Source organism: Anser brachyrhynchus (assembly GCF_964034855.1).
Source record: "Anser brachyrhynchus genome assembly, chromosome: 15".
Classification (NCBI taxonomy): domain Eukaryota; kingdom Metazoa; phylum Chordata; class Aves; order Anseriformes; family Anatidae; genus Anser; species Anser brachyrhynchus.
This window is the reverse complement of record NC_137733.1, coordinates 662,369-689,371: the sequence shown is the minus strand read 5'-3', so window position 1 is coordinate 689,371 and position 27,003 is coordinate 662,369. Positions and strand designations below refer to the sequence as shown.

The window sequence follows — 27,003 nt, the reverse complement described above, 5'->3', positions numbered from 1 at the left end:
TGCCATAGTCAGTTCGTTTAGATACTGTCTTATTGTTTTCCAGTATGGAATGTAATTGGCCTTTCACGCCTTAATTTCACTTATGCCTCTCAGCTAACTAAGCAAGCAAGTGAGAAATGTTAAGCTACTTATTTGCTGTTTGGAAAGGGTCTTCTATACTAAATCCAAATGAGTGTTGCAAAAAAAGATACAATACATACAGAAATTAGAGGCAGGCTGTGCTGCTCAAATAATTTAGGACTGTTTCTGTCCCTTTTTCAAAGAAAAAATGCAACAGAATTATTTGAAATATGGTTTTACACTCTCACTTTGGCAGTAATGCTCATTTTGTTCTAGCAAATCACTGACCCAGTGTGCAGAAACATGAAAATTAAGTCTGGGATAGACAGCAAGAACATGAAAATCTTAAATAGTTAAAAACTACAAGCAGCAGTAAACAAAGCCTTTTAATGCCAAGCATTAAGCAACTTTAAATATAGGGAATTCTAGTTATCAGATTCCCTACATAAACTTTGGCAAGTGATAACCAAGTACCCTGAGGTTTATAATGGAATTGCAGGTGAATTTGTAAGAGAAAATTGGCAAGAAAGTTTCTCTGTATACAGCAAACAAATTAAAATACGAAAACTCTTTCTACAATGTGCAGTGCAGCATATTTCCAAAAAACAGTTTGGGGGGAAAAAAAAGCGCATACACTTACACAATTGTGATTTAGATTGTGATTTAGAGTTATGTCTGCACAACACTGTGCTGATTCATGACTTGGCTACATTATGTGCTGCATTGTGGGGAGCAAACTAATTCCAAGTGTTTTGGAGTCTGGTTCTCAAACAGAGGTTTTATTTCTCCTGAAGTTAATGTACGTTAGGCTCCAGTGATATTTCAACACACAGACACTTAACACTGATATAACTGTTTTTTCACAATACAACTTCTTTCTTTATATTGTTTTTTTTTTCTGAACATGGAAACTAAAAAAAAAAAATATGCTTTATGCCTGCAAAAGCACTTGTTACTCAAAAGTCTGTTATATGAATTATTTATTATGTCAACCAAAGACAAAGGAAAGAAATTATCAAAATTCAGGAATACTGCATTAAATTGTTCAAACATAACATTTTAGATGAACTTGTAGAGTTTTTTCGTAAATCTGAGCTAGCAGACATTTTATTTTTCACATGGAACAGGAAGAAGAGTCACTAAGGGTGCGCCTTGATGGTATTTTGCAGGCTGATGCAATTTCTTTCTGTCTAAACTCAAAAAAAAGGAACGCAAGTCCCCTCCAAACCACAGCCCATATCTTCAGGTGAGCACAATACTGAGCCTAAACTCATAATCCATGCAGGATTTACTGGTCTGGACACAACATCCTGACAAAACGGATACACAGCTTCAAGTTCAGAGCTAGCTAGGGTCCAGGCACTGGGGTCCAGAGAGCAAACAGAGCCTGCTTTCATCTGCTTGCAAATTGCCTTATAGATATCCTTTCATGTTTTTGACAGATTTAAAAGCCAAAGATTAGTCTAAAGTTATTCTTTGTTGAATGTGTTGAAACTATTGAGAAAAAATCCCTTCTTCATACAAAATATTGGACTATCTTAAATAATCCCTGTGCATTGGTAATAAAGGGCTGATAGGATTCTTTACTTTTATAGAACCTACAGTTTAATTTCATACTAGACCAAACAGCTTCTCCTTCAGATAAGCTATTTACATTAAAATACTATTTTTAAATATAGCATAGAAGATTTTCTATTTGGCATCAGTTCTCAATTCAGTCTCTCATGTCAGAAATCTGTCTCAGATTAGGCAATAATCAGTCACACAGCCAGACAAGCAGGCAGCATTAATTAGAACAAACTATGAATGATTAAGAGGTTATTAACTGTTTTAATTTTTTCCCCAAATAGCTGTTACACTGTTGCCCAGCAAAATATGTTTGGATATATGATTAATGCCCCTCAAAAAAATCCTTTTCAGAGCATTTCTAACAAAATATGTCCCAGTTGCCACGTTTTCCTTTTTCTTGTGTTATAAACAGTTTCTTGACACCTTTTTTTTTTTTGCCATTACATCCGCAGTTCTCAAACTGTGATCCTTAGAAGACTGTTGGTTGACCTGAAGAACTACTGCTGGCACAGTGATGGAGCATCTCTTACTAACTGCAGGGAAGCCTGAAAGTTTCTAGGCATTTTAAGATGAAAATCAGCATGCCTTTCTTTGCTGTCTTCAGATCTGCTTAGTTTCTGTCTAATGCTATCTTTAAACTGCTGTCAGTATTAAAACCATACCAAAACACACAAAATAACTGCAAATGAGGACAAGACCAAACAAAGATAATGGCAAAAAATATTATATATAGTAAATTAATAGGAAATATGAGATTTAGAGGCATTAAAAACATAATTAAGAAATAGTTTAATTAATACCTGCAGCTTGCAATATTTTTTTTCTGCCATTTGCTTCTTTCACAACTTAACAAAATGTAATTTGTAGTTCTTCATTTGTATCTGGGATGCACTAAACATCAGAGAAGTTCCATGCATCTCTTTATTGGTATTAAGTTAATGAAATGGTGCCAATAGAGTCACTATTGCTAAAATAACAACTTCACAAAGCTAAAATAACAGCATCACAATGTTAATACAAAATGGGACAACCATACAAACAATCTTTTAAAAACAACCTACCAAGTATTAAAATTAAATAAACATTGAAATAGATTGGTACCATTACACCTGTAAAGTTAACGTTACACCAAAGTATCATTGAGGAATGCCTAAGACTTCAGTTGATGCTTTGCTAACCTTGACTGGAAGTTTCTTTTAGCAAACTCTTTTGTACTTGTTTAAGCAACTCTTCATTTGGACATTTCATTGCCATATAGTAAGAAGCAATCCTTATTTCCACATTTTCACTAGTTGCTTGATACAGCTCAAGTAATACAGCATTCTAAGAGAAAAAGAAAGACAAAAAGATTACAAAAAAAAAAAACAAAAGAGAGAGAATGAAAAAGACAGTTGTTATATTTACACCCCTAAAACACCTCATGTGAGCACTTTCAGGTACAGGCGGGTTTTTCTTTCTGAAAGAGATATCCATGACTATAAATATTCGACAGTCACTTCATGCAATATGTATGCAAATGTATGCATGTATTCTTTATACTGCTCTATCCACAAATTTCCAGAACTGTCATTATGACCTGAATCCTACACCCACTCAGGGTAGGATGCAGGACTACTTCCAACACACAGCCTCACTTGCTCACAGTACAATTGATAGTTTTACTCTACCACAGGGGAGAGTTCTATTATATTTCACACATGTGCCACAGACAACAGTGGCTACATTTTTAAAGGTTTATTAAAATCATTACTTCTGGTTTCAAAGTATAGGACTGTAACAAATTTATTCTGTTCAATACTTCCATGATATCAACAAATAAGAGTTTATTTGGTGAACTGTGAGGACTTAAGGACTTAGGACTAATACTAGTAACATTTCTATTAGCATTTAACATCCACAGCCCACCCAGAGGTTGTTGGTTTAGCAGTTCATTTGCTAGACAATGATAGGGTGTATCATAGATGTCACAGACTTCATATTTTCATCAACTCTAAAAAGCAATGCTGAGCTTCATAACTACAGAACAAGTATGCCAACACATGCTGGGATTAGATTTTAAAAAGCCATACAAAATGTTTCTCTAACTGCAAATCCATGTGCAAATCTCTTGTACTTCTGGAGAACAGCCAGCTTTGCCCAGGCTAGCACTCTGGGCTTTGCCATTGTTTTTAGTATGAAGATATTTGAAAAAACAAGTTTTGTGTTTTCTGCTCTTAAACAATTAACAAAATGTTCCAACTATGACAGTGTATTGCCAATCACAACAAGCTTCTCACATTAGTACTCAGCATTTCACAGATACAGTGGAACAGGCTATAGGAAAAATCAACTATTGTGGGTTTTTAACCATTAACCCACATAGACATAAGCCACACAACATTATCTCTGTCACTAGATATGTTACCTCAGCTATTGCAAAACCTACCACAGGTCCAATTTTTAAGGTGGCCGTACCAACCTTTCCAACAGCAGAGAAGCTCTGCTGAAAGACACATTTAGATTTGTTTCCTGTTTGCTTGCGTGTTTCTTACCTATTCCAGAAAGTCCAAACTCTGGGACTGTACCAGGAAGACACCATTTGCCTGCTGGCAATAAATTACTTACCCTGACAGAACAGGGAATGCGTCTGAATGCCTGGATAGCAGCTAGACGAATTTCAGTTGGATTACTTTGGAGGGAAGCACACAGGCTCAAAACAGGAGCAAGTGAAGCTGCTGCCAGTCCTGCATTTCCAATGGCTTTTAGAACCAGTTGCATCTGTAAATACAAAGCAGAACATAAAAAATTCTCCATATCTTGTCAGCTGTACATGAAAACTTATTGCATTAACATTTTCTTTGCAAAAATCTCTGTTTAAAATAACTGCTGCTCATATGGGAGGTTTCCTTGCAGACCCTATTATAACAGCTATACTCTGGCTTTAATGTGTGGACAAGACCTTTTATGAATATGGACTGGGACTGGTGTTCTAATGTCATGTAACACAAGTAAAATCTGGCTTAGACCTGGTGAAACAGCACATTCAAACCAACCAACCAACCAACCAGCATTGCAATAGGAAAGCAGAAGTCATGGACTTGATGTACACTAAACGTTTTTCAAGTACTTTGATATTTTGTCCATTTTGATCACAAACATTTGGACCTTTTAGTGATCTAACATGGAGTTCAGGAAACAATAACTGATTTAAAAGAATAACTCATCACCAGATACCATAATGTTACCATATTTTTTTGGCTGAACATAAAGGAAACCTGTGCCATTTCAGAATCCAGAAAGCATATTAATTGCTGGCAATCTGATTTTTTAGCTAAAAGCTCTGTACTGAAGTCCAGAGTTTTAAAGCCTAGGGAGTTCTATGTAATATGGGCCAGCAGTCCCCATGAAACCACATTGAAGCCAACATAGTGAAACTGTTCAAAAATCTTCCATAACAGTACGGGTCAAAGATTCCATTCACTGTTGATTTGAGAGCTCAGGTGGCAGGTCTCTCCTGTAGTGCTCAGCATTTTCAGTAAAGTTGTCCTCATCAGAGATACCTATGCCTGTCACTGCAACATGCTGCTGAGTTTCAAGAGGCTGCACTTCAACTCCCAGTTCTGATTCTCTAATCTCGTGGCTAATTTTAATGAGATTTGTTGGAAGATAAATGGGTAAAAATCACACTCTCCCATTACACTCTCCCAAAACCACAATTTGCTTACAGACAGTAACATTGTGACTCGATAGAAATTATTAGCCAGTGACGTCATAGCCAATAACAACTGTACATGAATCCATGTCCAAAGGAAGTCACCAAAGAATAGGAAACTCTCATCATCATGCCACTTTACAGGGGAGTGATGGGTGTTCTTCCATATCTCAAGTCATGAAGTTTGCTTCATCAGAAGAAAAGACCCAAGACTTTTCCTTCTTTAAATACACATGAATGTCTGTGCTGATCGGTCAGAAATAATTGTTGGATTACAGAATTTTATCTGCTCATCCTATTCAAGAGTATGCATTAAAAAAAACTTGTATTTATGACTTTCTGGGAACCCACTGAATGCTATTTCCATCAAATATATTCTAGATCATAATGGTAATGTGATAAAGCATTATACCACATGCTGGTATCTATATGATCGATACCTGGCTCAAACCTTCTGAATCTTGCACGGTGCAGTTTCCTCCCAAAAATTCTCCAAGTGTCCTCATCACACTCTGCACAGCAGGCATACCATCACAGGAGCTGTGAGCTGAACAAAACCTATGTAAGAGAGCAGTTACTCCTAAGAAGCAGCTCTGGCTTGCTCCTGATGACTTCAGCAAAGGCTGTGAACAAGCACGAAAAAAACAGGCTGCGTCAGAAAAGTCTTATAATTACTATAACACACAAGAGAAACTGGATGTATCCAAAGTTTTACATACTAAAACTCAATCTCAGCAATGCATGTTTTCAAACAGCCCTTTAAGGAATAAAAGGAAAAAAGGGGGGGAAAGGGGGGGCGGGGGGGGGGGGGGCAGACTACCCTGCAGAGAAATAATGGAAAATTCTTCCACCTTCACATGTAAACAGAAGGGCTAAGGTAATGTCAGTATGACACAGACCTCAGTTCTTTCCACAAGAAATCATGCCCTGTGTGCTCAGGAAAGAGTAAGAAAACAAATCTAAACTATTTTCCAGGATGCTCAAAATGATGAATTGAGTATCCCCAATGTGACACACAACTAATTTAGAAGAGGATGTAAAAACTAGCATTAAAATGTGTAAGGAAGCACAACTATGCAATATGCTGTGCCTTGATGAAGACTTCCATAAATAATTATTTTTAAGTAATACTCTTGTACTACTTGTAAATTATTAGCAGATAATTAAATTATTTGTGATTGTTAGTTACCTAGTCCAACAGTAGAGTATTTGAAAACATCTATAAAATCTAATGACATGTTTATAGTTGTAGCACATGCTTTTGAAACTGGTAACCTGCATATGGCATCCATGAATGATAGATTAGCCAGACTGGATATTTATGGATCTCATAGTTACATATCTTTTCCAAGGTCCAAGTCTTGTAACTCTAATCAATGCCCTAACACTTGCATTCAACAGGAATGATCAATTACTATGCTCTACTGCAGAGTATTTGTGACATTCATGCCTGTCATACATGTAGTTTGGGCTTTCTTATCCTTGGAGCTGGCCAAAAACTCAGTTCCAGTTTGACTGAAAACATTAATATTTTAAACATCATTTACATTCCAAATTGGAGACAAATCTGTGGACAGTCTCCTGTCTTCCTAAAAATTACATGAGAAGGACGGTGGAGGACAAAGGAAAACCTATATTTATTGCAGAACCTGCCAAATTTCATACAATTTTAGTGATTTTATATTTTACATTAGCTCACAACATGCCATCTGTAGCTGTACAAAAGATGCATGGTTAATATATACATCTTACCTAGCAGCCAGACTCTTTTCATACACTTTGGGACATAATAACAACAAATAAGTTCTATCTGGTGAAAGAATCTTCTTTCACTCACCACAACCAAAGCTGCTCCTGTCTGTACTTTATGCAGTAACAGCCTAACTATCAGCTTTTCAAATTTCTGTCCAATTTCTTGTCTTAATAGAAGGCTACAAGCTGCCACGACAGCATGTCTAGCCAGAAAATTGAGGGCAGCTGCTATAATCCCAAGTGGAAAAGATGAAGAGCTAGCAGCAGGAAACAGAGAAGAGGAGATGAAGAGATGAAAAGTGAAGAGCAGCACGACAGAGGAATAAGTACCACGACCACATAAAAATGAAAGCCACTGGAATGAAGGAGAAAACAGGCATTTTACAGAGGGAAAGGTGGGTCATGTACATGTAAAACTATTAAAAGTCCATGCTTGCTTTGGTGGTGCCTGAGGATATGATGTAACAAAGGTAAATGCACAGAGTGAGCAGATCTGTGATTTTAGGCACTGTTCATTATTGTAACAGATAGCAAAATCACACTAAGTTAAGTATTTGAGGATAGTTCCACCATTTATTACTGCAGTATGGCAGTTGCTAGTGCGGTGTATTCTTCAAGGCTACTACTGAATTTTTCCACTAGTATAATATATATATATATTAAAAAAATACGAACTTTAGAGTGTATGTGTGCACGTAATATAAAAATTATTTCAATGGCAAAGGCAGCAGGCTAGCATTTAACTAACACATTTGGATAAGCAAACTTCTGCTGTTGTATGCAATGAACCACGTAAGTAAGTCATAAATGGAATGGAAGGATCAATGCCCTTGAGGCAACCTATGCTGGGTTTATTCCTTGCTTAATACTACAACCATCATCAGTATACATTTTCTCTAAATCCCACCTAAAAACTTAGCAAAAAGCACTTACAACTTAGTAAATTCACCCATTTTAAAATGAAAATAATTATATCTGTCCCATAAACCTGCAAATGCCAAATTTCAACATCCTATCCTCACACAGACCTGACCTTGAACCTTAAAACTAATTAACCCAGACCCATCTCTAGAGTCCACAGGGTAGTTCATACATTTCTGTTTTGCTTTGTTTTTGCTTCTTAAGTCTCTAGACTACAAATGCAATATCAAGCTCCAGTGACCAAACAGGACTTGATCATCTTTTGAAAATAAAATTAAAATAGCCAGTAGTTTCACCACATTGCCCAAACAACCCCTGCAGATGGAGATTTGTGTAAATCTGTGAAAAAGACTATTACTGTAAAATACAAAAATTATGAGACAGCTAGATTGATGATAAATGTATTAAAAAAAAAAAAGAAAAAAAAAAACTGATCTGCTCACAGCAAGAGATTCAATCATGCCCGAGGTGGGCTTAGGAATGAATGAAAATGACCAGAAGAAATATTCCATTTTGTCTTCCTCAACTTCTCTGGAAGCTATAATTTCTTTCATTAGGATAACACATGCTTCCGTAGCACAAGATGGGAGAGCATCTATTAAGGGCTGCCTGTAACACAAGAAAAAAGTACAGCAAATCTAAGATGACCAGAATACTCAAGAATAAAAGAACAAACACACTGAGGTTCAGCTTCTTTCAAAGTAAATAAAAGTCCACTCCACTGGCAGATTCCATAGAAATCACCATTTTCCTTTGGCTTGGTGACCGTAAGGAAATAAGCTTCAGCCAAGATGTGATTAAATGTTTTGGTGTTTCAATAACTCTTTGTAACCAGGATTCTAAGCAAAATATTTGGTTGCTTTCTCTGAAAACTAAGTTAAAAGACATCCAAAGACATCCAAAATTCTGAAGACTAAAGTATCTTAAAGTAATAATTTTATATTAAGTTTTTTTTTCTTTTTCTTTTGTTTCACCAATACCAAATGAAAATATTAAAACTGAATTAACTTTTTTTTTTTTTTTTTTTTTTTTTTTTACCTTCCTGCACTGTCTTAGACCTTATCTAAGTGGAAAGATTACACCAGCATGACAATCAGACAATACACATTTCAGCTCTTAGGAGTCCTTCTGTAAAACTTTTGCACCTACCTCCTGTACTGGTGGATGAGCACACATTAACACACTGGTGGATAAACACACATTAACTAGGAAGCAGTTAAACTGAACTGGGTAAAAGCACTTGTATCGGAATAAGAGAGTAGTCTACATGGAATTCTTCTTAGTTCCTAAAACCAGTGACTTTGTCCTGAGTAAGTTAGCCTAAAGTTAATATAGAAAGAGGCAGAGTAGTTCAGATTGCTCTCTAATATATAATATTAACATGACTGTTTCTCAGAAGATGAGAACAAACCTAAGCCAAACCAAAATCTATCCCTTTTGTGTTAAGTAAGTATTAAAATATTGTTACAAACAAAATATTGTTAAAAAAGCCTGGCATTAGGTGAATTTCAAATAAGCTGATGACATTTCATACTGAAACCAGTAAAAAACTTATCTCTTTGTATACACTTTTCAGGACATTGATTTCAGAAGAAGAAAGAAATTGTACTGATTTTAATAATACTAGACTAGTATTCCTGAAAGTCTCAAACCACTGGATCACAATTACTCCTGACTGCAGAGGAGCGGGGACCTTGAACTTCAACTTCGCAGTTCAATATCAGTATAAAGCATCCTGAGACCAGGCTGCTACTGAATGACATGGTTCCACCAGGTCTGTAACTCCCAGCCAAGCCTTTGTCTCCTCTCCTCAGCCAGTACTAAGGGCACTAAAGGTACTAAACCAGGTAAGCTTTTTTGTGACAAATGGCAGTAGTTTTTCACAACCATCAGCACTGATTTACAGCTAAGCCATGACTCAAGTTTCCTGTTCACATTTTTCCTGAAACAGGAAATCTGTCTTTGTGAATATGCATGGGACAGGAAAGTCTATTTTGTATACAATGTTAATTTGGTAAGAAAGAATATCATGTCTGTCACATAAACAAGATCTGCAATACACATTCTTCCTTTAAAGTACTCCAAATTTAAATCCAACAGTTGGACATAGGTTTAGATCATTAATCCATTTAAAATATTTACAAAACATTTCTCTGATAAATATATGTATATTTAATGAAGTTACTAATGGGATCTTACCAGTTGTCTCTGCACTTAAACGAAGATCTTTGCCATAGCGTTTTTAAGGCTTCAAGAGAAAGATGTCGAAGCTCAAACACGAGAGTCATGAAAAGGTCTGCAGTCTGCAAAACAGCACAAGGATAAAGGTAGTATTACTGCTGTGCAGAAACCAGCTTTAGATAATGGAACACAACAAGAAGAGACTTTGGATTGTGGCAGTATTGCTGCTAATTTGCGACATAACCTGAGAGCAAAGACCCCTCTTTTCTGCTTGCCCCTGTCTTCCTTCCCTCCCAACTTTTCTATGGGGGCTGCAAACATCTAAGGAGAAGGGCTTTCACTTAGGATACCACTCAATCCCTCAAGCAACAGTGATCAGTGACCACTAAGCACACCACTTCCAAACAAATGAATAACAATCTGGAAGAGAAGACTGTAATCTTCTCTGACTTTTTGAGATCCTGGTGCATGACCAGAACTGTTGACGTAACTATGACAAAATGAAACAACAGTCAAGCTAACTTTATTTTAATCTGAACTTTATGAGAAAGATCATTTAACTGAAGGGGGACCAACACTTAAAAGTTTTGCTTAAGTGGCTCTGGCTAATATTTGTGTGACAATATCCCATCTCAATGGCTTTTCCCCAGACATACCTGCTCTCCTCTCTACTGAATTGCTACTACATACAGCTGCTATTTTACCTGCAGGACGTTATTCTCATGCACTTGTCAGTGTACATAAATCCTAGCCCTCTAGTCACATGCTACCCCTTGCTCTTGTGAAGCAGATAAGACTGAAGAACATGTTTTATGGTTACTACTTTAAAAAATTTCAATCTGAGTTGAATAATTTTAATAATTTATTTTCACGTGCCTGGCTGAAAGAAATTAAGGGCAATTTAGAGCTAACCCACACTTTTATGTCAAGTGAAGTGGCTACCTGTACTGGATTCACATCCAAAATACCAGACACAAAACCATATAACTTATATGTCAGTATCAGTTTCCTATGAGCTGAAACAAGTATTTTTTAGAAACTACCATCTCAAGGTACTTTTGGATGTGTATTACGACATCAACAATAATTTTTATTTTCTGAAATGTGATGCTGGAAATAAAATTAATAATTGAATTGACCCGAACATGTTACCAAGGGCATGAACCTGTCTACTTTTTTGCAGTATAAACCTGCCAATGTCATCCTGACTCAAACCAGGCTCTATAATACCTGTCCAGCTTGTCCTCTGCTGAAAAGGAGGAGTCTCTTTCATTTTCTCAATTTATTTTCTTTTGCATATACATTATTTATCACATTGTTATCTTGGTCTCAGTAGAAGCTTTTGGAACGGCAAGAAAAGCATTTAAAGGCTAAATAGCATGTAGACATGTTCCTCTGAGACCTGATCTAAAGTTCAAGATGGGAGATAAGTCTCATTATTTGAAAAATTAGGAGAATGTTAAATACAGTAGCTTATATGTTCACTTTAATCTAACTTCACAGTGTGCAAGCTTTAGTCATGCTCCACATCGTGAAGATTCACTTCAACTGTTTATTCACTTCAGATGTGAAAGGTTTAAATGCAGCTCTACTGCTCAGGTTCCAATGAAAAAAAAATTTATTTGTGTAAATATCGTACAAACAGAGTCAATTCCACTAAGCCACAGTTCCAAAGATCTGGGGGGAGACCTGCTTGGGCCTCTTGACCTTCCTCTCAGGAGTTGCTTCCAAAAGTAATAAAAAATTGGAATAATGCAGTGCCAACATTCAATTTTCATTTAAGACTGCCAAGACATTTTCAGTAAAAAGAATCTATCTTTCAGTAAGAAGACAGTAATTTCTTACTGTGTTGTTTGATAGGCTAAGGAAATCATTTTTCAAATCCAATATAAATATTGTTTATGCTTCTGTTCTTTTGGGACTTCTTTTCAGCAGTAATGTATTGATTTCATCAAAATAACATTTATTCTTGTACATGAAACACTTCCTGGGATTTAATTTGGATGACATTTATAATTCCTAGCTAAAATCCAGCTAGATAAACATGTATTCCAGCATTAGCTCTAAGGTCCACTTTAAAAACAAATCACTGAGCCCTGAGCACCGTGGAGCTGGGGAAATAGATTACATTTCACAGTCTGTAAAATTCAGAAAACTTTATTTAATGAAGTTCTTCAAAAATATGTGTAAAATTCAGGCCTTATGTCCACTTTTATACACATAAGCACACCGTGGGCCGTCTGAAGGGGGGAGCTTGGGAGGTGTGTGGCCTCATGGAGGCCATCGCGAGGAGCTGCGTGTGCAGCTGCTGCCGGGTGTAGGCCGCACTGGGCCTGACTCAGGTGGCCCTCAGCACAGTCCCTGTGTCATTTCCAGACTGATATATTTTGAGGCAACATAATTTTAGACTGTAGACGAACTTCATTCAGTTTCACACCTGCTGACTAGACCAATTCTAATCTAATACCCCAGGACAAAATTTAGCAGGGAAACAACTATTTTTATTTCCTAACAAAATAAAGCTTTGGAATGAACTGCCTGCTGAAGTAGGCTGTTTGTACTTTTAAGGTAAGTTGCACTGAAATTGGGATGTCAGAGAAACAATAATCTCATTGTAAATTCCTCTATTCGCATTTTCAGAACCAGAAACTACATGCAAATTTGGCTACCACTCCCAAGCCTAAATGAAATATAAAGAAGCCCGGCTTTTATTGTACTCAGGAGTTTGTTTTTCCTTTTATCTGCAGACTTATCTGTATGTCCATCATTTTTTTTTCCTCTGCAAGCATAGATATGTTATAGTTTAAATCAGAAGGTATAGTAGTAAGATGTTTCCCAATAAAATACTTCCGTTTATGATGTACAGGAGCACTTACTCTTTGGAAGCTTCACACCTTATTTGCTTCCAAGTATAAACCCCATGTAATCACAAGGGAAGTTACTCTGATGTGTTCAATGAACGTATTTTTTTTCACCTAACAATATGTGTTCTCAGTAAAAGTTTGAGCCCTTCTCTCCAACAAATTTAATATACCTCTTTGGAGTTACATAGTCTTTTCTCTGTACTTCTGTTTTTCAGCTGATTTCTTTTTTCGACTACACATATGCTAAAGAACCAGTTATTCCTTTAATTGAAAGACAGGTCTGATATCACATGGAGGTGGCACAATCTTCTCTTTGAAGTCTACTGGCAGAACTAATTAGTCCACCAGGGCTAATTATGGAAAGCAGGGGAAGAATATTTGGGGTTTGTACAAAACTTTTTGTGGGATATTTATGGGAAGAACTAGTTACTGTGTGGGTCCATAGTGCATGTGTATAGAATGTCTCATACAGAAAACAAATAGTGAGACTATGTCCTATATGTCAACATTTTTTGCTCAGACTGGGATACAGGAGTTGGGTGAGTGAGCCTGACATACCCTTGCCCATACTGCTGAATGCACACACACAGCTACATTCACCAGAGCTACCAGTTCAGCATCAAAATTCAGACAGCCATATGTAAATGCAGCCCCCAGCAGAAGCTGTGTGACAGCCTTCCTTCAAATCTCTCAAGTGAGGGTCACTTCTCCTCATATCCCTTTGACCATTCTTTGTCAGTATGCATTTTGTCCACTTAATGGTCCATTAGCTAATCTACATCCACATTGAAATTCAATTTTGTCTCATAATAGCTTAAAAAAAAATTAAACAACAGCTTTGCTTCCTTGGAAATGACACGGTCTCCACCTCCATTTTCTCCACTGTTCACTGTTTTCACTGGAGTTTGAGATTCTCCCTTCTATTTATTCTTGGTTTGGGGTCCTGAAAGAGATGCATAATCTTGCCTCATTCACAGTCAGACAATAAGGGGACAAACAAGCCATACATGCGTAACAGCAGAGCTGTCTCCCAAGCAACACTGTCGCCATTCCCATAACTGCTTTCCTGGCCCAAAGGGCGTTTTATTGGTTGGAAGGAGGGATAATACAGATCCCTTTTGAAATGCCTTGTCACAAAGAAGGAACACCCTGGAACAGTGAAAACAGCTGATGACCAATCGAACCCTGTGCTGGGACAGCCTTATGATGAATAATTCACCTCTCTTTTAGGCAGTGACACAGACAGCAGCCACTTGTGCTAATCCTAGTAATTTACAAAACAAATTTCCCACACAAGAAGCCAGCGGGGCCCCTTTCGAGACAGAAGTGACATCCCTCTGTTACTGGGAAAAATCATTTACCATTCCTTCAAAGACATTGAATTATGGGTGTTCAAAAGAAGCCAGGATTTAGAGAAAGTTTCTCAGGTTCACTGCAATGATTTCTTTTTTCAGCATTTTCCAAACACTATTTAGCACTCTAGTCTGTTCCTAAATGCCATTATATATTGTGTTTACAATGACAGTCACATAGAATTCAGCACTATCATAAGTAAAGAGGCTGATTTTATTCTACATATCAAGAACCCTTATTTTTACAGCTCTGCTATCTCTCTTTAGCACCAGTCTCCCTCACACATGCTAAAAAGATGGCAGACTTGCTTACAGCTCAGTAACAAAACATGTCCCATAGAACAGCACTCAGAAAGGCCACCTGCTGCTTGCTCCCCAGCCCAGTGCTATAGGTCTTTGTCAGGCTGTGATACAAGGTCAGGCTATGATCACCATTTAATAGGTTGGGAGTAACTCCTAGGGCTGTCATTTATCATAGATAACTAAAGTTGCCCGTTTCGGGGGTTGTGACTGTGATTCTTCCTCCATATTATGTCTTTGCCATAAGTCTCATGCCGCATTACACAAACACCTACTTGTGCTCGTTAATCACAGCTAAAACTAAGAGAAAGGTGAATATATGCAGTATATTCATATCTAAACAGGCACCACTACCCTGCAGAGCTTTAATCCACCATGGTTTTCTTCTCCAGTCCCCGTAAAGCCTGTACCCCATCTATACCCTTACTGGAGTATCTGTGTCCCTTCTTCCCAAGAAAGATGCAGACAGTGTTTGTTATTTGACACGGGACTTACGTTACACAAATGAAGGTGGAGTGCCTTCTCCTAGGCTAGGACTGAAGCTTTTTGAAGGCACCAAGGCTCAATTCAGTGTTTTCCCCATTAAGCCATAACTGTTTTCTAGTAACATGCTGACCATGAATGATTTAAACAAGAACTGTGTTCTTCTCTTTATTTTTTTCTTCCAGATTGTTCAATATGTAAACTCCAGTACCAGCAAGAACCATTCAATCTGAAGGATAATGGGATATTGGAGAGCTCTCTCTCTCTTAGGTTTTGCCATCAGTTCTCTCCCATCAGCAATGATTAAGCACCATCATCTGCTGATCATTCTCTATTGTATATAACAGGTGTTCTTGATAACCTCAGAGTTTCACAGAAGATAGGGATCTTCATTTCAAAGACAGTGACAAATACTAACTGATGCAGTTGCTTCCAGTATCAATAAAAATGTCAAGACCTGAACAATCTAAGGAGACAGGCAGACCCTCATCTAGAATGATGGCCATCACAGAAAAAAATGAAGGTACTGCATGTTCCATGTGACCACAATATTCCACCCTACGTTAGCAGCAATCACCAGTGAAAATGGTTTAGGTGAGAAGAGATTCCCTCTGGCCCCACGCAGCACCCCCGAAAAATATGATAGTTATTACTAGAATTCATCAGAAACACATGGAACAAACCATTTAAGACTCATCAGCAAGGGTTTCATGTGCAAACTGTTCTGAGGGAATGAGGCAATGTGAGAAGAACTTTGGAACTCAAATAAACATGGAAACAATAGCAATACCAAGGGCAGTATCTCCCAGTAAAGTTGTAGGAAAAAAGTTTTTGATGCTGAATTGTACAAACTGCAGCGTCAACCCAAACCAGACTTTTTTTTATACAGTTCAAAATTGCTTTTGCCCAATATTCAGTGGTCTTATAACCTTTTAAGTCATCTTTTCAGTCTGATTTATTGCTTATATATGAAAGTGACACTTCAAAGCATTTTTTCTTTTTGTAATCCAACACTAATACATTCTCAAAACAATGCAAGGCTTCAGCATTTTCAAAACTGCTGCCTTTTAAAATCAAAACTACAATTTCTACTGAATTTAATATTTTGCTACAAAAACTGTTCTTTATTTAGCATAATGTAGCCAGAACATAGTAGCTCTATGTGTTCTCTTAGGACAACACACAGAGCTACTTAGAACAAACTTCTGCTGATTCTTAGAATCAGGCCCGTGCTACATATAACTACCAGAGGAAAGACCTGGAGCCAGTATTCTTCTGACATGTCTAACAATAAATCCATACCCAAGAACAGTGAAAAATCACAAGACACAGGAGAGATGTATCATGTTTAAAAACATATTTTTGGAAATTCACATTAGTTTCATATGTTAGGTAGGTATTTTAAATATTAAACAAACTACATAACTAGCAATTTATGGCAATGCTAAATGCTAATGTAAATATTCATCTTTGGGCTTTACCTGCATACTCCAGAAATGGGACATATCTTTCTGCTTCGCTACCTCTATTCAAACTAACTTGGAATAAAGATTGAAAATCTGTTCATAATAACAGACTGTAGAAACTTTTCAACCCATTATGCGCAAATTCCATTTTACACAATGTTTCAGCTTTTAAAATTTTTTGCCAATCTGCACCACAAATAGATTTTTTTAAACTCCTATATATAAAGTTGTCTGAGGTACAATAGAGCTTGTGTATGTTTGATACCTAAAGATACCAAGATAGTTGTAAAGTTGTAAAGATACAAAGTTGTAAAGATACAACTAAAACATGCAGTTAAATCATAATAGGGAAAGGAGAACAAAGGCAGTGAGTACAGCATGCAGGTAATAGAAAAAGGTAAGTAGAAAGAAGCCAGTCAGTTTAGGAAGCAAAAGAACATTGTTGGTTTTTTGTTTTAGTTTTTTTTAAGTGCTTTCAAACACTTGGATTCACCCAGTTAAAAAATAAGTGACCTCCATAACTTTGAGGCTACTACATTTACTATCCCATCTCCCTCTTTCTGTTACACTCCCTTGCTGCATCATAAATTGTACAATTCCCATAGGAACAGGTTTGATACTATGGATTAGACGTATAATGAAGGGACACAGGAATGGTGCCAGAGTGATTCTAAACTTGTCCAGTGGAAGTCACCATCTGTCTGTGTAGAACTCTCAGACCACAAAAAGACCACTAGAAACTGAGGTTACATGTAAAAGCTCACCTCAAAACTCGTACTATGTGCTAGGCAAAGCTTCCACAATAGGTCGGTCACTCCCTTCCCAGTGACCTCCTTCTTGGTTTGTTCCCTTTCATAGAGCATGCTGGTCATATACAGATCCTTGGAGTCCACTGGAAAGACATAAGGAAAAATCAGACACCTGGTTGCTCGCCATTTGCTTTGGTTAACACCAAATTTTAGGGAAATGTTACTCTCAGCATTTATTTCTACATGTAAGAATCTCTCTAGTTTCAGTAAAGCCAAGGGATGAATATGTATGCCTGTACTCTGGTTGAATGTCATAGAATGAAGGCCTAAACACAAATGTGGTGTGAAAGAAATTCAGAGAAACAAAACAAAGCAGATACATCTGGAGAAAAAAATCCTATTTGCTATAAATATGCCTTTTACAATGACCCTGCCACTTTACAATCATTGCCCTTTCTAGTTTTATATAATCGTTTACTCTGTCCCATACCCCAGCCTCCCAAAATTCAACAGGAGATCTGGGTGCCAAGAATACAAGAATAATACATGGCTGGACTCTAAGGTTCTTCCTCAGGAGGAAGATCATGTCATCTTACATCAGTACAAATACAAATAAAAAGTATTCTGGAAATTCATATATATATATATATATATATATATATATATATATTTAAAGCAGAAAAAAAAAAAAAGGTTCCTCACATTTAGAGCTCAATCTATCACTTTTAGATAACCACTCAAAGTACAGTTACAGCAGTCTCTCCAGCTTTCAAAAAAATAGGCAGCTGTCAGTAGCCCAGACTGTACAAACATCGCCTTTCACATAGTTTAATATTTGAACAGAAATATCTGGAGTTCTCACAGGCAAGATGCAGTCCCAAGATTCTTCTAGGAAATCATTTGATTTTGCAAGAAATAATTTTATTTTTGATAAAGCAGAAACATCCTATTACCTTTTTTGTGCAGTGTCTCTGCTTCCACTTGAAAGAGTTTCAACGAAGACTGAGTCTCTGTCTTTGCCCTGCCACCTTTCTGAGAGAATGGTGCAACGAGATGGGATTCAGTACATTTGGCTTCTGCCAGGACTCCATCCTTAACGCTCTGAACACATTCCAGTTTAGAAGACAGGATCTGCTGCTTAGACTGAGAAAAAAGATACTTCAGGGAAAGTCTTGATGACCTATGTCAGGCTGCCCAATCCTTTCACTCCTGACTTCATGGAGGTTTCCAGTTCTGTGATGTAGTTAAGTCTTCTGTCTAGACCTCTGATTGCCCCCAGCCTGTGTAGGTTAATGTGTTCTTTTTTCAGTCTACACTTTCCTTCACTGAAATGCAACTGCTACTAACTTTCAGTGTCAAATGGTCTCAATTCATTTCAGTTTGCAAAGCATTACTGTTAAGCAGATCCTTCTGGTCAAGTAAGTTGAGAAAAAGAAAAGGCTGGTAAATGATGACTAGCTAGTACAATACATGGAACAATTATTTTTCACCTAATTAAAGTGATACAAAATACAAACATTAACAGTATTTGCCATGAACAGTGCAAAGTTGTAAGTTTTGCTTTTAGAAAAGCTTTCTTTTCCTTCTTTCTATTCCCCTCTTTCATGGTCTTCTGTCAGTTTCCACTATAACATTTTAATGACAGAGGTTAATACAGGCACCATAGTAACCTCTTGCATTTATTCTATAATACTCAACAACTACAATGCAAATCTGCATTAAAACCAGATTATGTTAATAGGCTTTAAAAGGACAATAACAACAGTAATCATTTCTTTGCTAAGGATTCAAATTTGGGCAGACACGCACAAATGTAATTGAGCATAAACAACTACTCAAAATGTTTTCATTTACATTATTAAAAAATGTTCCTGCCAGTAGAAGTACCTGACAGAAATTGCAAACCTGGTCCTTAGACTCTTCAAAGAAATTAAAAGGACCTGTGAAAGAACCAATGTCATTTCCCAACACTTACCGACATACGAGGAAGAGCAACAGACTGCACAGAAGTAAAACCAGAATATCGATGAGAGCAGAGGTTTAAGTCCCTTGTTTTGACAAGAACAGGACCCTTTCGCTGATACCTGGTTGGGCATATTCCCAGCACATCCATCTGGTAACATATGTAAAGTGTGAAATCACACATGCATACGACAATACTAGGAAGTATTACGGCCTATTACAATGATTTAAAGTCATTGCTTTGTTGTAATGAGATAGGAGAGACATAAATTATACCTTGCAGGACACTTGCTTTGATACAAAAGCCACAGAAAGCCCAATCATTTTAAAGATCTTGGACAAGTTTTATAAAAGCCAGGGTTTGTTGGTTTGTTTAACTTCAGTGTGTTATTTTTAATCAGATCATTTACAGACATATGCTTTTTCATTCCAGATTTTCTGTATTTGCAGAGAAGCATTAACTAAGAAGAGCATTTCTACTCTACTCAAAGAAATCGAATTGTATATGACCCGCGCCTTATAAAGGAACATTTATTTAAACAATGCTATGTAGCAATAGCATGAGAACAAGTGCACACCATGCTCAGGCAACAACGTGTTGGCTTCCAAACCCCAACAAGAATGCAAATTACAGATAATTTCATAACACTAACTCCTAAAAGAAATCAGACAAGCACCATAGGCTGCCAGCCTGTCATCAAGCTGTAACAATTTGTAGTTGTTTAACAAGGAGATAGACTTAATAGGCACAAAGGCTAACAGTCAGGCTAGAGCATGACTCTACCAACAGTCTCACCTCTTCAACAACAGCACGAGCAGTGGATGGCTGTGACACCTGCAGGACACTGAGAATGCCTCGCTTTATGTTCAGTGCCCAAGTCTGTTCACTCCTTACAGGACAGAGCTTCAGAACTTTCCCATCATGGAAAGAAAAGTGAAGAGGATGCTGTTCTAGTACTTCCCTGCAATTAAACAATGCTTCTTGCTTCAAAACAGTGGTTGCCAGTCAGTTTATGACATTAGATTCAGATTTTCTGAACAGAGTTGTTCCCCCACAATGGATCCATCTTACTCTGTATCTCCATTCTTTATAACAAACCTCTACTTTTCATGAGTTAGCTTTGACACTAAAAGCCCCTTTTCAAAACAAACAATCAAAAAAATAATAATAAAAAAACTATCAAGATAATCGTATCATCTTCAACATAACTGTAACATTTAGTAAAGCAATTTCCTGGGGAATTACTTACAAGCAATTATACTTAATGGCAACAATTATTGTTTAACGTAAAACAGCAATTTTATTTTATGATTCAGGGTGCCTGCAGCATTGGTGAGCATGTCTCATTTGTGATGCAGCTGTATGTACTCTTAAACATTTGTCTTCTGCTGTGATACGCACAAAACCATGATTAAGTGCTTTCCAGTCAACCCCTTGTTTTTATCTAACTTCTTTGCTAGGTGTACATACTTGGGCTCTATCCCAGTGTTATGCCCCAGTCCTTGTTGTCTGACTCAGTAACTTTGCTATCCCAGGCTGAGAGTACAGAATTTTCCACTTTTGGAAGTGACTGTGTTTGAACATTGATTTTACTCTAAAAATCTATTTTCCCTCTCAATAGGGAAAAATAAGCCATCTAAAGGAAGAATTCTGCAGTATTCCAAAGGTCAGCTCCCAAACAGGGAGATACACAGTTCTTCTGCACATTAACATTGGAACTAACCATTCATTTCAAGCCAACTCATAAAGACAGTGCAAGAGGAAAACATTATCCAGGTGTTAGTGCATTGAAAAAGTCTTTCCAGAAGAAGAGACTGTGCATGGGATAAGGGTTTCTGTACTCCTAGGCAAATGAGGTTGCTTTTGTTACTATCTGTGGAAATTATATGCATGTTCAGAGGACAAGCTATACCACTGTTATTCACAATAGGCTGAGGGAAATGCTAATAAGGTTCACTGGTCTGAATAATTATTTTCAATAGCCAGACTTCACTGAATGCTTTCTTTGCTACCTCTTTTTTCTCTTCTCTGCAAAGAATAAGACAACTGCTCTTATCTCTAAGTCCTACAAATATCTTTATAGAAGAATGTGTGCCTGTATAAATGATTGGAATTCCAATACCACTACTCTTATTTTGGAACACAGAGCTCTTCCTGATGAACATAAAAAGCAATACATTTACTCCAAACTTGCTCTTTTTGACACTCTGAATTGAGTCAATTATCTCACTTGTCAGTGTTGTTTAAAGGCTGAGAATCCAAGCAGTGGCACAAAGAGAAGATTATGAGGCTCAGCTTAGACCAGACAACAGAAATGCCTTTTTTTTTTTTGGATAATACAAGAAGTATCAGCTCTCTGGAAAAATATCAGACCTCCACATTTAGAAGGGGCTTCTTTTTATATAGGATTCTTCACAAGTGTCTTTACCTTTGCCTGCCAGAGAGGTACACACTGACAGTATATTAAAAGTAAGCTAGTATAACCATAAGTGGAAGAAGATGACATTAGAAGAATAAATGGAATTTAAATAACCTGGAGGAAAAAAAAAAGTTTTACATCACAAGAAATACAGTCCCCTCCAAACCCAGAACTTCTAAAATGGAGTTCAAAACTCAAGAGTGTCTGCAAGTAACAACTGCAACTCAGAAAACTAATGAGTGATCCATACATGCTGCTAGGCAGCAAGAGGCTTGATAGTTTGTACCCAGAATCACTTAAACTGTCTACTCCTCAAATATTTTTTACATACAAAGGATGAAAAATAAGTTCAAAAAATCTTTTTGGATCATATGACCCTCATTTTCCTGATGGTCTTCAGATTTATCTGCTGCTAAACCATACAACATCAAAACAAAAACAAACAAACAAACAAAAAAAAAAAAAACTAAGCCAAATTTGAAGTTTTTCCACCTTAGACTGTCCATTTCCTTCAGAGACTCTTCTCTGGATGCAAGACTTTTCTTGATCTGTACATCTTGCACCTAGGAGTAAAGATTATAGAGCAATTAATATCAATGTCATTAGGAACATGTGGACTTTGTTACATAAGGACATAAGTAGAAGACTATGAAAAAAAGCCTCAGGGCTGCAAACAAGACAACTGCAATAACCACATCTTCAGGGTACGTATCTGAGACAGTTTCCAGAAATTTCTTCTACAAAGAAGTTGCACTGATTATTAAATGCATTCTGTACAGCACAATTATACCCTTTTATTTTCAAGCCAGAAGCAATCACCTACTCTAAGGTAAAGTAGGAGCCTGGATAAATATAAGTCCTTTCTACTCCTGTGGAGAAGCAAAATGACTACTTATGTTGGTTGATTCTTGCAACTAAACCCAGTAAAATGCTCAGTATTCATTAGCCATTTCATAGTTTAATTTTACTGAATTCAGAGAAGAAAACGCATGCCTAAGTGATTTCCAATTTGGCTGGTAGTACTAAGGAAGAACTGCTCTCAAATGATGCAACAAGAATGGTGTTCCTCTGTCCCCCTTTTAAATACAGCACAGATTACGACCACTAGTGATTTTTTTCCCTAATATTTTCTAATTTATTTTTATAAAGACAAGCATTTAACTACAGATTCTTTTGCATGTCTTACAAGGCCTCAGCTAAGACAAAAAGCTAGAAGTAGCGGAGTCCAGACACTGATATAACAAGGCAGAACTCAATGATTCAACCTGAAGACAGTAACCAAATACTCATTTTTTTATGCAAAACCAGGGGACCACCGACCAGTTAATTTTATCCACATGGCCATGTTAGGACAGAGATAACTATCCTATTCTTTGTTGGCTTCATCTATATTTTTTTATATTGCACACATATGTCAACTCCCCCACAGAACCCATGAATTAGCTCCTTTGTTAACCCAAAGAAAACCAAGGCAGATGAAAGTTAATTTTCCATGCTCCTCCTGTTAGGAACTGTAATTCTTCAGCTTGCCTACCACAGGGCTCACCCAAGGAAGAGGTCTGTAATCTGAAAATGGTCTGTTGCTCTGTCACTGAGACAGAGATCTCCTACTGAGATCAATGGAGTGTTACAAAACTGAATTTTACACTGTGCTAGGAAAGGCACCAATCCAGCATATCATACAAGTTTCTCAAGTTCTCTTTAAAAAGTTTGCTATTTCTAAATTACAGCTACAGATATGAAAGTAATTAAAAATAAAACAAATTCCTTTCAAAGGGATTAGCTTCATATCTAGTTCTGCATTTCATATCTAGTTCTGCACTTCATGTAACAAAACAATGAAATTTATGAAAACAAAACAGGCCACTTAGGAAAGAAAATGTTTTGTTTAATCTGCCTTCTAAGCTATTTAATTTGAAGCTGTGTCGCATCCAGGGAAATCTGCAACTCTAATTATGAGATCCAGGACCTAACTGGCTTTTAATGATAAGAAAAAAAAATGTATTAAATGTAGCAGTAATCCCACAGAAAGATACAATTCCATGTTAGCTCATCCCAATCACTCAGACTATGACAATACTCACTTTCAAAACCATCTGGCAGTTCCCCAATACTTCAATGATCACTGTGCTCTCCAAAGAGATGCCACTGCTTTTATAAATACTCCCCTGCAGGAACGTGTTGGTGACTGCTGAATACCTGTAGCTGTATCTAGCTCTTTGGGGGAAGTATGATGCACTGTGTCCTAGGAAACAAACAACAACAATCTTTTGTCTGTTACAGGTTTTTTTCCTCCTTTTTTAAAAAAAATTGTTTTTAATCTTTTCACCACTAAAATCAGATAAGTAAGGGGCTAAATTTTCAAAATGTTCCTTTCCCACTTGGACTTACAACTGAAAGAACTGGGTTTCTGAAAGCACCCTGCATGCAAGTGATAGCTCCTATATGGAGCTATATAGGTGGAGAGAATTTCCCTCTCTCGTATGCTCACAGCCTCACAATTCCCATCAAGGCAGGAAGCTAATTCCAAGAGCAGAAAGTGAATGCAATGCAGTTGTGGCACGATGCTCTCTTGACACCTTTCAGAGAGCAGCAAAGCTGGACCTTTGCAAACTAAAGAAGTTTGGTTCTGAAAACCTACCCTAGAAGATCCAGGCTGAGGAAAAGAAAGCATGGGAAGACAGGGATTGTTCATGTTTGTATATGAAGACACTGTCATGACCTTGCAATGTCCATTAGCAGCACTGTCCTCTAGAGAACATAATGTCAGACACCCTGATGCATATTGCATAGTGTCTGTATTCCTCTAATTGAAGGAGATTCTCTTCTAGACCAGGTGATAATTTACCCTCATAGGAGGAGAGGATTGGAGTCATAATACCTTCAGTGCCAAACGTTTTGGTGGCTGTGGTGTGCGAGATTTTAACAAATATGATATCCCTAGAAGATAGCATGGTATGGCCTTATCCAGGACCACTGAAGTGCAGAAGAGGAAAGATTCATAGAAAATACACATTCTTCCCTCAGGTGAAGAAGACAAGACGCGGGAAAAATGACCACTGTGACTCCCATAAAACAGAACTTCCTTTTCTTTGCCTCACAGTGGCACTGATACACTCAAGCACTTTCAATGACAAAGCCACACAAGGATGAAATAATGCTGAACAAACCAAGGGTCTCTAAGCTGCACTGTGTGGGTAGGAAGCTAAGAGGCCAGGGTGAGATCTTGCGAGCAGAACATCCACATGCCTTCCCTCCTGCCACACTAAAAAAAATAAATAAAAAAAAAAAAAATCTGCACATTCAAGCACCTGCTGGCAATGTAAATCAGATGCAAAAGTTATAAACTATACTTCAGGCCATCCAACCAAACCTTTCCAGGTCAGCTCAATATCCTGTCTTCCTGTCTGTCCATCCCTTAAAGAATAGAAGTTTTGTGCATGGTCACTGAAGGAGAAGTCTTTCTTCATGCCCATTTCAGTATGAAAGCAGCTAACACTGGGTGCTGGAAAAAAGACATTCATACATGGCTGTGTTTTGTCCTGCACTGGCTTAGTAGTCTGTTTAGCCCTAATGTTTATGAGTTTTCTCAGTTCACAGAATGTGAACTCGAGGCAGTCTGTGCATGGTAAAGTTCAGTAGGACTTCTCAGATACTTCTGTGAATGCATATCACTTGGACATAAATATCATTCTTCTAATAAATCAACATCCCTGCTGAAGAGAAGGAAGTTTTCAAATCCCTCTTTCCTTATCACATACAAGGCCTGAATACAGTCTTCTGATACTCACCAACACAATCAGCAAAACAGGAAGCTCCAGAACTTAAATTTTCTGAGGTTCCTGTAATGACAGGTAAGATTACTGAAAAGCATTGAAAATTTGTATGCAGCTCAGGACAGACCTGCTGCTCTTCAATTACCACAAACCCAACATGAAATATTAAGAAGCAACCTATGAACACCCTAGGGCAAGCACACATCCTTACCCCGAGAGTTGTAATGTTAGAGCAACTCAGAAGGATCATATCCAACAATTTGGTGCTGAGATCCACCTTTGTATGTCTTACAAAGGATTCTTACCCATTCTGTACCACCACCACCATCTGTGTGAAAGTGAAGTGTACATTCGATTTCAGCACCAAGAGCCAGGGGTCTCCTGTTCCAGACAAGGGAACCCTCCGTGGCGTTGTGAGCTGAACCCTTTGGAACTCACTTGAGGGGAAAAGGGGAGGAGAGATAAGAGCAGTGGTTGTTTCAGGTAATGTATACTGGTGTTCAATCTTATGTTTTTTGTATAGATATGTGTCTATTCTCTTTCGTTTTATTTTTAGTGAAAAGATCAAAGAAAAGAAACAATAACTAGCATATTCTGTCTTTTATAAAAGTTCAGTTTTCCAGAAGAAAATCTTAGAAACAACCACTGAGAAGAAAAACATCATTTACTTTCAGAGTCAAAGTCTGTGACCACACAAAACATCAGCATGGCTCTATGCTCTGTCCTTTTGTTGCTACCAGGCCTCAACCATTCAATGAGTTGTTCCAAACAGAAACCAAAGCCTACCCCCCCCCCCCCCCAAAAAAAAAAAGGACAGTTTTGCTACTAAGTATGCAAGGATTAGACTTTGCTTTCACCCTTTTCCACATGTCTAAACCACACGAGCACACAGATAAAAGGATGACATACCTTAGTGTATTTATTGAGGTAGGTATGGAAATGCAACAATACCATGGATAACCAAATAAAGAACAAAAAGGAAATTATGGCTCTTTTTCCCTTCTCTCGTGTATTCCCAGGAACATTTAGACTAAGCACTACTATGCCTTGTACAAAATGGAATTATGCCTGCATTAACTAGGGGTTCTTAATCCAAGAAAGAAATACATTTCCTGTACGCCAAACTTCTGCACAGCCACAGGCCTTTAACTTAGGAAAATGTCTACTTAACTAAAATCTTTATTGCGCACAGACAATCAAGAATTCATAAGTACCATTTAAAACAGGAACAAGAGCAACCTTTACTGCTGAAGAAAGATTTTTTCAGCACCAGTCCACTAAGGAACAAACACTTAAACATCACAACTCAAGGCTAGCATCCTTCAGCACCGGAGAGCCTGCTCTCCAGCATGACTTTCCTTCAGACTTGGTCTGGGATGGCAGCGAATTTGAGGGGAACCAGAACACACCTACACCACACAGGGAATTGCTTCAGGTTCACATTGACATGAGTGGGG

General features: G+C 37.5%; 1 protein-coding gene across 1 annotated transcript in view; it reads right to left on the bottom strand.

Annotated features, from left to right (window-relative positions):
• LOC308178380 (uncharacterized protein) overlaps nt 1-27,003 on the bottom strand; it is a 105,922-nt gene that overhangs the window by 69,617 nt on the left and 9,302 nt on the right. Inside the window, exons 2-13 of the mRNA XM_080556924.1 lie at nt 25,562-25,612; nt 23,855-24,015; nt 22,263-22,333; nt 20,147-20,312; nt 19,364-19,501; nt 18,342-18,531; nt 17,404-17,531; nt 10,193-10,296; nt 8,437-8,602; nt 5,761-5,943; nt 4,234-4,386; nt 2,808-2,952 (exon numbers count right to left, since the gene is read on the bottom strand). Of these exons, the coding sequence (XP_080413050.1) occupies nt 2,808-2,952; nt 4,234-4,386; nt 5,761-5,943; nt 8,437-8,602; nt 10,193-10,296; nt 17,404-17,531; nt 18,342-18,531; nt 19,364-19,501; nt 20,147-20,312; nt 22,263-22,333; nt 23,855-24,015; nt 25,562-25,612 (1,656 nt within the window). The remainder of the gene's footprint in view (nt 1-2,807; nt 2,953-4,233; nt 4,387-5,760; nt 5,944-8,436; nt 8,603-10,192; nt 10,297-17,403; nt 17,532-18,341; nt 18,532-19,363; nt 19,502-20,146; nt 20,313-22,262; nt 22,334-23,854; nt 24,016-25,561; nt 25,613-27,003) is intronic.